At 42.4% G+C, this 16,450-nt stretch overlaps 1 protein-coding gene across 1 annotated transcript in view; it reads right to left on the bottom strand.

Moving 5' to 3' along the window:
* Positions 1-1,047: 1,047 nt before the first annotated feature.
* Positions 1,048-16,450, bottom strand: part of dcc (DCC netrin 1 receptor) — a gene marked incomplete at both ends in the record, with an annotated part of 166,399 nt that continues 150,996 nt past the window's right edge. The window contains 2 exons of the mRNA XM_083910173.1: positions 1,048-1,137; positions 8,956-9,104. Of these exons, the coding sequence (XP_083766299.1) occupies positions 1,048-1,137; positions 8,956-9,104 (239 nt within the window). The remainder of the gene's footprint in view (positions 1,138-8,955; positions 9,105-16,450) is intronic.

Genomic DNA, 16,450 nt, shown 5'->3' with positions numbered 1-16,450 from the left:
TCCAACCAGCAGGGGGCGACAACGCGCGCAATGTGTCGTACGTTCAGAGCGACCAAATTTCACGAAATCAGACTGATTTTTTTTTACTAATTTCCTTCCCATGGAGCCACTGTTTGTCCAGTAGGGGTTCGGGTACTGATCCAAAACCCAGGTTCTGTTGGTCGTCCTTTTCCAGTCCACTGAATCGAAAACAGGGAGCAAAATCAAAGTTAGTCGCGATAAATTCCAGGACGAAGAACGCGAGGCGACAACGCGGGTCAAAAATCACAGTTTTAATCCCTTTATCTTTATCTTTGTTTTTCTCTTTAGCCTCAGGATCCAGATCTGGAAAAGGATCGTTGGGTCGATTGGTGATGTCTGGAACACACCTGACGTCGTTAAGATCCAGGCGGGGGGAAAAAAAATAATCGAGAGGAAGTTTTTAGTGAAACTTTGGTGGCTGCGGATCACGTCGTTACGTCCTGGGAGCTTGTTTTTTAAAAAAAACCACATAAACGTCCTGTAAACTGCACACAGGTCAAATATCCCCCCGAACGAAGAAAAGAACAACGAAATACTTTGAACAGTTATCATGAAAAATAAATGAGGTACAGTCACAGTAGCCGAGTTGTTCAGCGGAGGAGGACGCGAATAAATACCACGAAGAAGAGAAACAGGAGGATCCTTGTTTTTTTTTCCCTCTCCCTCCTGGTTTTTGTTGGGTTTGTTCAGGTCTGTGATGGAGGTTGAAGGATCTACCAGGGGTTTGAGTTTGACCTCCTGCTGAAGACCTTCACACCTCGTCCTGCTTTTTAATTCTCCGTCCCGAGGTCATCGGCGGAAAAAACCAGAGCGACCCTTGACCCGGCGGCGGAGACGCCGGCGTCCGCAGACTTCGTCTTCAAACCCCGGACTGATCTGCTGCTGCTGCGTTGGTAACGGCAGGTGAAAACCTCCAGGTTTAAAGACGGGTTTCTTTCCCCCTCGCTGGACTGTGACCGAGTGCTGGGCCGGTGAGGGGGTGGGGGGAGGGGGAGGAGGACGGGAAGGGGGCGGGACGTTCAGAGGTTAGAAGGCGGAGCCTGTGATGGCGTTGAGCTGCTTCATCAGTCCTTCTAGACTGGCCATCTGCTCCGACAGGTCGTCCTGCTCGTAAACCTGGAAAAGACAGAGAAGACGTGACGTTACAAAAGGCTGCGAGCTTTAGACGACCACGAGTTTGATAACGCTAATTTTAGGGCTAAACTCAAGTTTCCACGATGATTTAGACGTCCGTCGTCCAATAAACGCTTGTAACTGGAGCGTGGGTTCAACACATCAGCTTTTATCTCCAATAACTTGTTTTTTCAGTGATGCTATAGCATCTGGCTACATAAGCTGCTAACGTCAAACACTGACGCTAAAGCATCTGGCTACGTGAGCTGCTAACGTCAAACACTGACGCTAAAGCATCTGGATACATAAGCTGCTAACGTCAAACACTGATGCTAAAGTATCTAGCTACACTATCTGCTAACGTTGAACCAACAACAGCATTTGACTAAACCAGCAGTGCTCAACGCGTCCACCAGGGCTGAACAATTTGTGAAAATGTTATTGAAATGGCAATACAGAGTACGACAGTGCAACTGTTATATTTTATATATCGGAGTTTATAAAGATGTCTCAGAGTCTCCAAGTCGGAAATACCACTTTATCGCAACTCGGAAACTCCGACTTCTGACGACTGGAACACACCAATTACAAACTATATTTATTTATTTTTAACAGTGTCAAACTGATCAAGTTTTGTATTTTTGAATAAACTGAATACGCAATTTTTTTTACAAAAAAGTGGCGCTACATTTGCTTGATTTTATGCTTCCTGTGAGGAGAGCTCACAGTGGCTAACGGCTATCAGCTGCTACTGTAGCCAAACGGTTGTTCAACGTTAGCAGGCAGTGTAGTTAGATACAGTAGAATGGTTGTGTGGTGTTAGCTGCTACTGTAGCCAGACACTTTAGCATCAGTGTTTGATATTTGCTGCAAATGTAGCCAGACACCATAGCATTGCCATTTAATGTTAGATGTTAGCTGGAAGATAAAAATGTTGTCGCAAAGATGACGGACACTGTTTACATTCTGGTAATTAAAGATATTCTCGACTCGGGGGGGAAAACTGAGGTTGGGAAGCACAATTTTTCCAAACTACTACCCATGTTCTAGTATATTGGTTCTCAAAGTGCGGCCCGGGGGCCAATGGCGGCCCGCAGAAACATTTCTGGCGGCCCTGCAATGAATTACAGTTGATAGTTTTAATCCAGGAGCTACTAAGCTAGTTAAATGTTTATTGGACATTACTGGATACAGACCAATAAGTGTAAACTGTACAACTGTATTTACTATGTCATCAAATTTTGGATGACATAGCGACACAGTATGACATTTTTGTCAAATTTTGGCATTTACATCCCAAAAAAATTTCACATTTTGGACGACATAGTATAGTATGACGTTTTTGTAAAATTTTGGACCAAATTTTTTTTTGAAAGAAATTGTCAAATTTGGAACGGCATGTGTCATTTTTTGTCAAAATTCGGACCAAATTTTTTTTTTTTTTTAATTTGTCATATTTGGGACGCCATAGTATTGTACAACGTTTTTGTCAAATTTTGGACCAACATTTTTTTTGAATTTTTTTTTGAAATTTGGAACGGCATATGTCATTTTTTGTCAAAATTTGGACCAAATTTTTTTGGGGAAAAAATTGTCAAATTTGGGACGCCATAGTATTGTACAACGTTTTTGTCAAATTTTGGACCAACATTTTTTTTCCCCCCAAAATTGTAAAATTTTGAACAACATAGTATAGTATGACTTTTTTGTCAAATTTTGGACCAAAAACTTTTTTCCCCAAATATTGTAACATTTTGGAGCAACATAGTATAGTATGACGTTTTTGTAAAATTTTGGAACAAAATGTAAAAAAAAAAAAAAATTGTCACATTTTGGACAACGAAGCATAGTATGACATTTTGTAAAATTTTGGACCGAATTTTTTTTTGAAAAAAATTGTCAAATTTGGAACGGCATATGTCATTTTTGTCAAAATTTGGACCAAATTTTTTTTTGAAAAAATTTGTCAAATTTGGGACGCCATAGTATTGTACAACGTTTTTGTCAAATTTTGGACCAACATTTTCTTTCCCCCAAAAATTTTACAATTTTGAACAACATAGTATAGTATGACTTTTTTGTCAAATTTTGGACCAAACACTTTTTTCCCCAAATATTGTAAAATTTTGGAACAACATAGTATAGTATGACGTTTTTGTAAAATTTCAGACCGAAATTTTTTTTGAAAAAAATTGTCAAATTTGGAATGGCATGTCATTTTTGTCAAAATTTGGACCAAATTTTTTTTTTGAAAAAAATTGTCAAATTTGGGACGCCATAGTATTGTACAATGTTTTTGTCAAATTTTGGACCAACATTTTTTTCCCCCAAAAAATTGTACAATTTTGGAACAACATAGTATAGTATGTCGGTTTTGTCAAATTTTGGACGCCATAGTTACATGGGATTTCTTTCAGTTTTTTTCCCATTGGCGGCCCTCAGTCCAATGTTGGGTTCCTAAATTGGCCCTCAGGTATCAAAACTTTGAGAACCCCTGTTCTAGTAATACAAAGCTAAATGGAAGTCGGTGAAGTATTCCTTTTAAAAATCGTACATTTTTGTCGTCGTCTGTCACTTTGACCGCGATGTCTTTTAAAGGACGGGACACAAACCTCGGCCGTGTTAATCCTGCAGTTTCCGTGTGATCGCTGTGTAATGGTGTGTTTGGTTCAGCTGCACAAACTGTCACCTCTGAGTGGACCGGCTTAAGTGTGTGTGTGTGTGTGTGTGTGTGTGTGTGTGTGTGTGTGTGCGTCACACAGTCAACTGCACATCGCTCTCAGTGTGTTATATCGAGCGTGGCTCTCATGCAGAGTTTGTCCTTGCAGTTGAAAAAAAAAAGAAAAAGTGTTCAATATTCTCCTCGGTTCTGTGTGAGAGGAAAAAAAACAAAAAAAAAACAGATAAAGACGAACAAATTCCTCACACTTTAGAGCCACAGGTTTGTGTCAGAGCTCAGAGCTGTCGTTAAATCAACCACACGATCAAAACATTTGCGCAACAACGCGTTGATTTGTTTAAACGCCCGTCGTCCAGAAAGAAGCTTTTAACCCGGACGTTCGACTGCTTTGTGCCTCAGGACGACTTAGCTCCGCCCTCCAGTCGCTCATGGATTTTTATATATCGCTATCGGATTATTAAATCGATCACTTTAAACTCAATTTAAAAACCTGCCCTCGTGTAAACAAGGAAAATTACATCTTTAAACCTTAAATTTTACACATGACAAACGTGAGAAATTAATTTTACTAAAAGAAATCAAGGAAACATATGCGTGTACAACACATTCTATATAAATTGTTAAATTAACGGCAATTATTACGTTAAAAAAGGCCGTTAAATATAACTGTCAATCTCAAGCTTTGCCGACTCGATAGCTACTTTACGCTTTAGCTGAATTTACTAGTAAGTACTAGTAAATTTACTAGTAGTAAAGCCTATAAATAGTAAGGATAATTAGTTTTTTCTTTCAAATTTAGGCTACAAATCAGCCAGCTGTATGAAATATGCATAAAATATCAAAATTCGCCTTTTTTGGAACTTTTCTGAAAATTTTACGATGAATTTTAATCATTTGTTTGTTGATTTTACTCAAAAACATGTGAAGCTGTTGGGGAACAAAACAAACTGTGACATAAATTATACATAAAATGTCCAAATCTGTCCATCATTATGTAGGATGCCAAAATTCAAAATGGCCGACTTCCTGTTGAGTTGAGGCCATGGTTACGATCGACTTTTTTGTCCGTCTTGGTCTAGAACATCTTCCCACCAAGTTTCGGGGAAATTCGGTGGAACTCAATTTTGCCTCCGTTTTCACCGACCGAGCCGTTGAGCAAAATAGATTTTATGCGCGTTCGACACCCTCCAAAATAATCTGAAGGATAGGTTCCTTGCACGAATATATATATATATATAATACATATATTAGTACTATAATACTATACTACTGCTACTACTATAGGACCACTATAGCTATACTACCGCTATAGCTATACTACAGGTGTGCTACTGCTATAGTACTAGTACTATACTACTGCTATACTACCACAACTACTATATACTACTACTATACTACTGCTATACCACTACTATACTACTACAACCACTATATACTACTACAACCACTTTATACTACTAATACTATACTACTACTACTCTATACTACTGCTACTACTATATACTACTACTACTATACTGTCGCTATACTACTACTATACTACTGCTATACCACTACTATACTACTACAACCACTATATATTACTACCACTCTATACTACTACTACTATATACTACAACTACTATACTACTGCTATACCACTATAATACTGCTACTTCTATTACTATAGCACCACTATAACTATACTACCTATGTGCTATTGCTATACTACTGCTATACCACTATACTAGTACTGTACTACTGCTATACTACTAGTACTATACCACTGCTATACTACTACAACTACTATATACTACTATTATACTACTGCTATACCACTACTATACTACTACAACCACTATATACTACTTATACTATACTACTACTACTGCTACTACTATATACTACTATACCACTACTACTATACTGCTGCTATCCTACTACTATACTAATGCTATACCACTACTATACTACTACAACCACTATATACTACCACTACTCTATACTACTGCTACTACTATATACTACAACTACTATACTACTGCTATACTACTACTATACTACTGCCATACTACTACTATATACCACTACTATACTACAGCTATACTACTACTACTATATACCACTACTATTATACCACTACTATACTACTATATACTACTACCACTATACTACTGCTATACTACTACAACTCGGGTGTAGAATGCGGGGGGGGGTGCGCCTTGTGGGACACTTTTGGTAAACAGACCCGGGTATAGTAGGGGTAAAAGACTAATGGTACAATCCAGTCGCTGGTTCCCTCCAAAGGTTCCCTCGAGATAGAGTTCTTGAAGTTTTAGTTTAGCAATCACAGTCTCTTCTGAAGCTCTGAACGGGTCAGAAACCTGGTCGGGTGTGGAACGTTCTGGCGCTGCTGGATGGACCGAACGCCGGGTAAAGGAACCCGATGCCGACGCTCGTCAGATCCAGAAAAGGTACTCGCTCAAGCGAATTTGGAACCCACTAGGAAGTGTGAAGCCGCAGCTCATCATCTCGCCCTGAAAATGGCTGGCGCTGCAGCGTCGGGGTCGTTACCCTCGCCGTCGGCGCCAACAGGAACCGAGTAAGTCCGAGGTCACGGCGAGCAGGAAGGTTCCACCGCGGTGAGCAACAGGAGCCCGAGGGCAGAAGCTCCACGAGTGCAGAGTCTGGAGGGTCAGAACTCTGAGGGTCAGTCGCTCCTCAGAGGGTTCACCTACGCTCAGGAACCCCCCGGGTCCTGTTTTCGTATACGGAAATCGCACGTATCGATTTCTTTCCCCGTAAACTCTCGTAAAACTGTGCACCTTTTTTTTTTTTATAGAAGATAACGTTTTTCCTTTACTGCATTTTTTTTTTAAGGTTTAAATTTGAGCAACGTTTTCTCAAACAGAAGCAAACGACGACGCAGGTAAAAAAAATTTGTTCTCGTCGCTTTGTCCCTCGGTGCTGCTTTCAAATACGTCAGCGGTCTAACAACATCATAAAAGCACTGTAGTTACTTTACTCACACTCTGTCACAGTCTATTAACTAACCCAGTGTGTGTGTGTGTGTGTGTGTGTGTGTGATGGATAGGCCACGGGGCTGATGGGAAAAAGACCAGATCAATTACAGAGATAAAGCAGCAGATGAAGAGAAAGACCTTCTGACCTTTAGCACTTTTTCCTCTCCACTATCTTTCCATCTCATTTTCTCTCCTCCTCCAACTCATTTTTTTTTTTGTCTCTCCTCTCGATCTACCTCCTTCTTTCCTTCCCTCCTTTCCTTGGTCCGGCTCCTCCTCTCCTTACTCCTCTCCTGATGAATCCCTCTCTTCCTGTTGCCGTGGCGACGCCTCCTCCTGTCCTCCTGCTCTCATCCAGTCTCATATGAATATTTAACAAGTCTTGACGTCCGGCATCTCTTCACATCATCTTCTGTCGTTTATCTCCCTCTGCTCGTCCTCCTCCTCCATCAATTTCTCCCTCCTCCTCCTCCTCCTCTCTTCCTTCATCCTCTCCCAATTTCCCTCCTCTCCTCTCCTTCCCCATAATCCCTCTTTTCTCCTTTCCCTTTTCTTATTTACCCATCCTCTCCTCCTTTTATCCTCCCTCAGAATCTCCTCCTCTACTTCATTTCCCCTCCTTCTAATCCTCCTTTTCTCCTTCCTCATCCTCCCTGCGTCTTCCTCTCATCCTCTCTCTTCTTCTTCTTCACCTTCTAAAGCTCTTCATTATTCCTCCACTAACCCTCTTCCTCCTCCTCTTCCTCCTCCTCTCTACTCCTTCCCTCCGTCTCGTTTCTCCCTCACTTCCAGTGGTTAATGACCTCTGGTGAATTCAGCAGGTCAAAGGTCACCCACACACGCACGCACGCACACACACACACACACACACACACACACACACACACACACACACACACACACACACAGTAAACCCTATGATAAATCAATGCTAAAGAGCTCATAAAGTTACTCCTGTGATAAAGAACGTTTGTTATTAACAGTTCTGCATCTGCAGTGAGTTAGCTAGTACTGCTACTATACTAGTACTATACTACTGTACTACTGCTATACTGTTACTGTAGTACCACTATAGTTAAACTACCGCTATACTGCCGCTATAGCTATACTACCGCTATACTACTGCTATACTATTGCCATAGTACCACTACCACTACTGCTATACTACTGCTATACTACTGCTATACTATGCTATAGCTATACTAGCGCTATATTACTGCTATACTACGGTATAGCTATACTGACGCTATACTATGCTATAGCTATACTACCACTATACTAGTGCTATACTACTGCTATACTATCGCTATAGCAATAGTACCACTCTAGCTATACAACCGATATACTACTGCTATAGCTATACTACCGATATACTACTGATATACTACGCTGTAGCTATACTACTGTTATACTACGCTATAGCTATACTACCGCTATACTACTGCTATACTACACTTTAGCTATACTACTGCTATACTATGCTATAGCTATAATAGCGCTATATTACTGCTATACTACGGTATAGCTATACAACTGCTATACTATGCTATAGCTATACTAGCGCTATATTACTGCTATACTACTGCTATGGTACGCTATACTACTGCTTTACTATGCAATAGCTATACTACCTCTATAGATATACTACCAGTATACTAGCGCTATACTAAGGCTATAGATATACTACCGGTATACTAGCGCTATACTAAGGCTATAGATATACTACCGGTATACTAGCGCAATACTACTGCTATACCACTACTATATACTACAACTACTATATTACTACTATACTACTGCTATACTGCTACTACTACTACTATACTATCACTATACTACTACAACAGTACCGTACCATTACTCTGGTACCCCAAGAGAAGGGTGCCAAAGACTGGGACTGTTGGGGTTATTTTGGTTCCATTCCTAATGCTATATGTAAGACTGTTGACCACTCTGTGCAAACATGGTTTGAACTAAAGGGATTGTACCAATTCCCGTCCAATCGAGCAGTGTACGGTTCTTGCGATCAACTCCAGAGTCTGCGGTCCAAACCGTGTCTTTTGTACCTCGGGAAAGACACTCTCGGACACTTTTGGACACTCTTGGACACTCTCGGACAGTTGCGTCGTCTTGACTTACGTTTGCAGCTGAATCGTCCGCAGCTTTGGTTCCTCCCTCCTCCGGTAAGTCCGGCGCCGTCGGCACTGAGACGGGCAGCAGAGGAGAGCGAGCCTTGCCGACCTGACCCAGAGACGCCGTCTTCACCTGGGGCTTCGGGAGACTCGCACCTGGGTGAGACAGGGACGAGTTCGGGTTTCAAAACACAAGAAAATGACAGTGGAGCGACAGCAAATTATGACTATAGACACAGAACGGTCAATTTGAAAGCCTCGGCGTGAAAATCTCATTGTTTGAGGCAACGACGGTGACGATGATTACGTTCATTTTGAAGCCGATGAACGCCGGCGTGAGACAAACACTGGGTTTTCCTGACAGATGCTGTTTGATATCGATGTTCATGTGACAGGAAGAGTTTGATCTGAGAGCACAGAGCTGATATTGATCAGAATAAATGACGAGTTCACACGCAGCTAAATGGATCATCAACCAGGAAATAGATCTGAAGTTTGACCCATTAATCCATCCTACACTCTTAGAAATAAGGGTTCCAAAAGGGTTCTTCTACAAGAGCTGAGGATCTTCCTGGAACCATTTGCTTCTGAAAAACCTTTTCCAGAAGAAAGGGTTTTTCAAGGGTTCAAGGGTAAGAACCATTTGATGCAGAGAACCCTTTAAAACCCCTTTCCTGAATAAAGGGTTTTAAAAGGGTTCTTGGTGGAACACTCCAAAAGAGGAACCTTTATAAAAGGGGGTAAAAAAAAGGGTTCTCCGATGAGGACTAGCCGAAGAACCTTACATGGTTCTACTTAGCACTTTTATTTCTAAGAGTGTACATCTGAACATCCAGACTTACATCAGATGGTTAGAAATAAGGGTTCCAAAAGGATTCTTCTACAAGAGCTGAGGTTCTACCTGGAACCATTTGCTTCTGAAAAACCTTTTCCAGAAGAAAGGGTTTTTCAAGGGTTCAAGGGTAAGAACCATTTGATGCAGAGAACCCTTTAAAACCCCTTTCCTGAATAAAGGGTTTTAAAAGGGTTCTTGGTGGAACACTCCAAAAGAGGAACCTTTATAAAAGGGGGTAAAAAAAGGGTTCTCCGATGAGGACTAGCCGAAGAACCTTACATGGTTCTACTTAGCACTTTTATTTCTAAGAGTGTACATCTGAACATCCAGACTTACATCAGATGGTTAGAAATAAGGGTTCCAAAAGGATTCTTCTACAAGAGCTGAGGTTCTACCTGGAACCATTTGCTTCTGAAAAACCCTTTCCTGAAGTGTTTCAAGGGTTCTTGGTAACACTAATGGTTCCAGTAAAAAACATTTTGATCCAGAGAACCCCTTTCCTCAATAAAGGTTTTAAAAGGGTTCTTAGTGGAACCCTCCAAAAGGGCTCCAGGTGGAACCTTTATAAAAAGGTTCTACCCGGAGCCAAAAAAGGGTTCTCCTATGAGGACAAGTGGTGGAACCTTATATGGTTCTACTTAGCACTTTTATTTCTAAAAGTGTACAATTGAACATCCAGACTTACATCAGATGGTTAGAAATAAGGGTTCCAAAAGGGTCCTTCTGCAAGGGCTGAGGTTCTACCTGGAACCATTTGCTTCTGAAAAAACCTTTTCCAGAAAAAAGGGTTTTTCAAGGGTTCTTGGTAACACTAATGGTTCCAGTAAGAACCATTTTGATCCAGAGAACCCTTTAAAACCCCTTTCCTGAATAAAGGGTTCTTGGTGGAACCCTCCAAAAGGGTTACAGGTGGAACCTTTATAAAAAGGTTCTACCTGGAGCCAAATACGGGTTCTCCTATGAGGACAATCCTAAGAACCTTATATGGTTCTACTTAGCACTTTTATTTCAAAGAGTGTAGGACTGAACATCCAGACTTACATCAGATGGTTAGAAATAATGGTTCCAAAAGGGTCCTTCTGCAAGGGCTGAGGTTCTACCTGGAACCATTTGCTTCTGAAAAAACCTTTTCCAGAAAAAAGGGTTTTTCAAGGGTTCTTGGTAAAACTCATGGTTCCAGTAAGAACCATTTTGATCCAGAGAACCCTTTAAAAGCCCTTTCCTGAATAAAGGGTTTTTGGTGGAACCCTCCAAAAGGGTACCAGGTGGAACCTTTATGCTTCACAGCGAGGAAGTGAAGTGAAAACATCAGTGAGGAGGAAACACTGGAGACATGAGAGGGTTTTTTCCTTCTGTCTGATTCTGTGAATCACTGCTTTGTGTTTGTGCTCCTGAGGCTTCGACTGCCAACACACACACACACACACACACACACACACACACACACACACACACACACACACACACACACACACACACACACACACACACACACACACACACACACACACACACACACACACACACACACACACACACACACACACACACACTTCACTCTCTGATCAATAACTTCTATTCTCCTCCTGGGACAGTTTTGAAAGCAGAGATTTCACAGAAACTCATCTCCGTCTTTTCTTCTTCGAGAAGACGCCGTCGTCAGGTAAACGTCTGGTTTTGATGCGTTTTTGTTTTTTTTGCCGCGTGAGACTTCGTGAAACGCGATGCTAACAGTAGTCAGTGACGATCCAATGTTGTCTTTGTTTCTTTGGAAGTCTCTCTACAGTTGGAGCGGCGACACTTTTGTGGTGTTTTGTGGTGTTTTGTGGTGAACGCATTATACAATGTGACTTTTTTGTGCCGTTTGGATTAAAAACATCTCATCTCAACTCGGCCGCTAACTCAGTAGCTTAGCAGCTAGGCTAACAACGTTGTACAACGGGGAAAATAATGACCACATTCCACTTTTCAAGCTAATCTGATTAGCTTGTCAGTCACAGAAGACGTCGCTGTTTTCTTCTTCCGATGAGCAAAAACATCATGGATGACAGCGCCCCCTGCTGTTCAGACTTACATCAGATGGTTAGAAATAAGGGTTCCAAAAAGGGTTCTTCTGCAAGGGCTGAGGTTCTACCTGGAACCATTTGCTTCTGGGTTTCAAGGGTTCTTGGTAACACTAATGGTTCCAGTAAGAACAATTTTGATCCAGAGAACCCTTTAAAACCCCTTTCCTGAATAAAGGGTTTTAAAAGTGTTATTGGTGGAACCCTCCAAAAGGGTTCCAGGTGGAACTTTTATAAAAAGGTTCTACCTGGAACCAAAAAAGGGTTCTCCTATGAGGACAAGCCGAAGAACCTTATATGGTTCTACCGAGCACTTTTATTTCTAAGAGTGTCGTCCCTGCACCTGCTGTGTGAAGGCCATCGGCCGCTAACTCAGTAGCTTAGCAGCTAGGCTAACAACGTTGTACAACAGGGAAAATAATGTCCACATTCCACTTTTCAAGCTAATCTGATTAGCTTGTCAGTCACAGAAGACGTCGCTGTTTTCTTCTTCCTATGAGCAAAAACATCATGGATGACAGCGCCCCCTGCTGTCCAGACTTACATCAGATGGTTAGAAATAAGGGTTTCAAAAAGGGTTCTTCCTCTGCAAGAGCTGAGGTTCTACCTGGAACCATTTGCTTCTGGGTTTCAAGGGTTCTTGGTAACACTAATGGTTCCAGTATGAACCATTTTGATCCAGAGAAACCTTTAAAACCCCTTTCCTGAATAAGGGGTTTTAAAAGTGTTCTTGGTGGATCCCTCCAAAAGGGTTCCAGGTGGAACCTTTACAAAAAGGTTCTACCTGGAGCCAAAAAAGGGTTCTTCTATGAGGACAAGCCGAAGAACCTTATATGGTTCTACCGAGCACTTTTATTTCCAAGAGTGTCGTCCCTGCACCTGCTGTGTGAAGGCCATCGGCCGCTAACTCAGTAGCTAAGCAGCTAGGCTAACAACGGTGTACAACGAGGAACATGTCCACATTCCACTTTTCAAGCTAATCTGATTAGCTTGTCAGTCACAGAAGACGTCGCTGTTTTCTTCTTCCGATGAGCAAAAACATCATGGATGACAGCGCCCCCTGCTGTCCAGACTTACATCAGATGGTTAGAAATAAGGGTTCCAAAAAGGGTTCTTCTGCAAGGGCTGAGGTTCCACCTGGAACCATTTGCTTCTGAAAAACCCTTGGTAACACTAATGGTTCCAGTAAGAACCATTTTGATCCAGAGAACCCTTTAAAACCCCTTTGCTGAATAAAGGGTTTTAAAAGTGTTCTTGGTGGAACCCTCCAAAAAGGTTCCAGGTGGAACCTATACAAAAAGGTTCTACCTGGAGACAAAAAAGGGTTCTTCTATGAGGACAAGCCGAAGAACCTTATATGGTTCTACCGAGCACTGTTATTTCTAAGAGTGCTGTGTGAAGGCCATCGGCTGCTAACTCAGTAGCTTAGCAGCTAGGCTAACAACGGTGTACTGCGGGGAAAATGTCCACATTCCACTTTTCAAGCTAATTAGCTTGTCAGTCACAGAAGACGTCGCTGTTTTCTTCTTGATGACAGCGCCCCCTTGCTGTTGTTTCTAGTGCTTCTCGACTGTATATTACTAGATTCCAATTAGTTCCTAATCCTTTCAATAAATGGTGACTAGTTGTGATGAAAATAGTCATTATTTGCAGCCGTAAGACCTTTAAGGCACAAAGCTACCGTTTTAAAATGTCCATCAAAACGCGCTCGCCGCAGCGGTCGACCCGACAACCGAGGGGTTGGGGCGTACTTTACCAAGCTAAGCCAGTGGGATTCGTACTAAAATCGGAATAAAATACCCCAAAAAATACTGAAAAAGAACCTGTCGGTGTGGATTCACAACGTCCATCTGTCTAAAATCTCAGTGTGAAGGACTCGGTTTCCGTGACGCAACGTCCTTGAAAATTCAGCCGTTTCCGTCGAGCTGCAGCGACATAAACATGAAGAACGCGGCGAAGCGGCCGCTTTTATGCTCCGCCGTCTGCAGTCGACCGGCTCGTTTTTTTTAATGCTTCAAAAAATGGAATTACACGGGTTGTAAAGTTTGTGAACCTCCCTTTTTTTTTTTTCCTCCGATCAGTCCACTGATGAATCTGTGTGTGAGCGAGAGACGGTTTAAATCAAGAAGGAACGAAGTTTGGCCACCGTTTTTCACGTCTCTGTCGTCGTGAACGCGTCCGTTCCCGATCACATCGCTCACGCCGACGGCTTCTCTCAACGCGGCGGAGAAGGTGTTTTTTTTTCCGCTGACATTAACCTCCGTGGTAGACGATAACGGACAGATGGTTCATCCGCAGAGTACATTCCCAAAAAGCCTTTTGTCCCGTTTCCAAATGGTTCCTGACAAAGATTTTCCAGATGGTTTACGAGCGACGAACCATCTGCCGCGTCTAGTTCGCCCGCGATTTCAAACGCTCGCGCTTCGACGACCCGCGCGGGGTTATTTTCCATCTGTCCGAACGTCGCAAGGACGGCGGCGGCGGCGGCGGCGGCGGCGGCGGCTCAGGACCGGAGCTGCAGCTGACCTCGCTCTGGCTCTTTTTCTGCAAAAAAGCGGCGAAAATGAGGCCCGAAAAACCGTGGACTCTGCTGTCAGAGCGAATCCAAACTGAACTGAACTGAACTCCAGAAGAGAGAGAGAGAGGAAAGAAAAAAAATAACATTTGGCCGGAAAAAAACCACAATGAGCTGCAGCAGAGAAGCGGAAGCAAAGGTTACAGTGGAGAAAAGCCATAAAAGAGGGTTTTTCACAGTTCAGCCTCCAGGGATTTGTCAGAGAGAGAGTGAGTGAGTGAGTGAGTGAGTGAGTGAGTGAGTGAGTGAGTGAGTGGAGGTGTGGAACGGCAGCTCATCTGCTCACAGAGGTGGATATATTTACCAGGAAAAGCCTGAGTGAAGGTGTGAAAACGCCTGCTGGGGTTCAATTCACCGTGTCTGTCTGTTTCTGCCGGGTCGAAAGGCAACGAAGGGGGGGGGGGGGATTTACAGCCGTGGGGCGGTTCATATGGAGGCGGGGGGGAGGGGGGGGGGGGTTATCGATCCCGAGGACAGTTTGAGGTAAAAAACAGTTGAAGATGAAGAGTCTTCCAGAAAACAACCGTCTGCGGTGTAGAGTTAATACATGTGAAATATCTGTGTTTCTAAAACGTACAGGAGCTCATTTCTGCGTCTAACGACTCATCTGCGGACATCAGAGATAGCAAAAAAAACAGCTGTTATAGCGTCGATATAGAACAAGATGATCACGTGGATTGATTTGCAATAAGACCTGGGGCGACGACGGCGCGTTTATCCCTATTTAAAGTCATAAAAGGCACATTAATCGTCTGGTTTGCTGCTTGAAGCCAACCAGGAAGCAAGAATATATCAAAAAGCCAGCAGGGGAGCGACTTGCTCAAAGACGTCACTTTAAATGGAATTACTGTCGGAAAATCCGCTTCTAAATTTGAACTTTAATTTGTAAACGTCGGATTCATGGGTCAGTTTGTTTCGTCGGCCATGTTGGCAGGAAACGGTTCTGCCGTCACAACGAGATCACGAGAGCGCGACGGCGATAACGGCGATCTGAACGAGGTCGAAAGTGTGGCTGCGTTTCCCGCAATTAGACGGCGGCGGCGCTCAATGTAATATTTGCGACGCGAAGCACGTGGTCAAACGCGGGGATTTGCTTAAAAGATGAAGAATGAACCGTTTTTGACGACCGCTGCGTCAGCTACCGACGCTAGCGCTGCTACTACGAGCAAGCTAGAAACGTTTACGACAAAACGAGCGATGAATCCACCTCGTCGACACGCATAGGTCATTGTCAGCTAACTAACGAGGTGAATAAGTAAGTAACTTTTTTTTTTTTTGTCTCGGCTGATGTTGGCTAAGCTAACTAGCTAGTAAGCTTGGCTACTTGAAAAACAGAGATAAGGTACCGTTTGGTACCAGTACCGAATTACAGATACAGATGCCGGTATCGTATCGGTTCAATTATGAACCTCATTTTAACTCCTAGTTTCAAAAGTCTGTTCCAGAGTTTACAGTTCACTCTAGAGGACAATGAGTCAGCAGAAAAAAAAAAACTACACGATGTTAGTTAGCCTCTGAGGTTTTTCCTTTAATCGTATCTGCGATTTATCAACACGGAAACATTGTTTTCGGAGAAACAACCACAACACGACTTTGGGGCTAATGATGATGTCATAGTCCCGCCTCCCGGACTACTAGCGCCCTCATCTTTTCTTTTTTTTTTACGATAACTTTAAATCAGGGGTTCTCAAAGTTTTGAAACCCGAGGGCCAATTTAGGAACCCAACATTGGACTGAGGGCCGCCAAAGGGAAAAAGAAACGTAAGAACTATGTTGTCCAAAATTTGACAATTAAAAAAAAAAAAAAAATTGTTTGGTCCAAAATTTGCCAAAAACGTCATACTATACTATGTCGTCCCTAATTTGACAATTTTTGGGGAAAAAAGTTTTTGGTCCCAAATTTGACTAATTTTTTTCAAAAAAAAATTTGGTCCAAAATTTGACAAATATGACATACTACTATGTCGTCCAAAATGTGACAATTTTTTGGGAAAAAATTTCAACACCAAAATTGGACAAAAACGTCTAT

Source organism: Microchirus variegatus (assembly GCF_963457635.1).
Source record: "Microchirus variegatus genome assembly, chromosome: 1".
NCBI lineage: Eukaryota > Metazoa > Chordata > Actinopteri > Pleuronectiformes > Soleidae > Microchirus > Microchirus variegatus.
The sequence above is the reverse complement of the archived record's forward strand: the minus strand, read 5'-3'. Positions and strand labels throughout refer to the sequence as shown.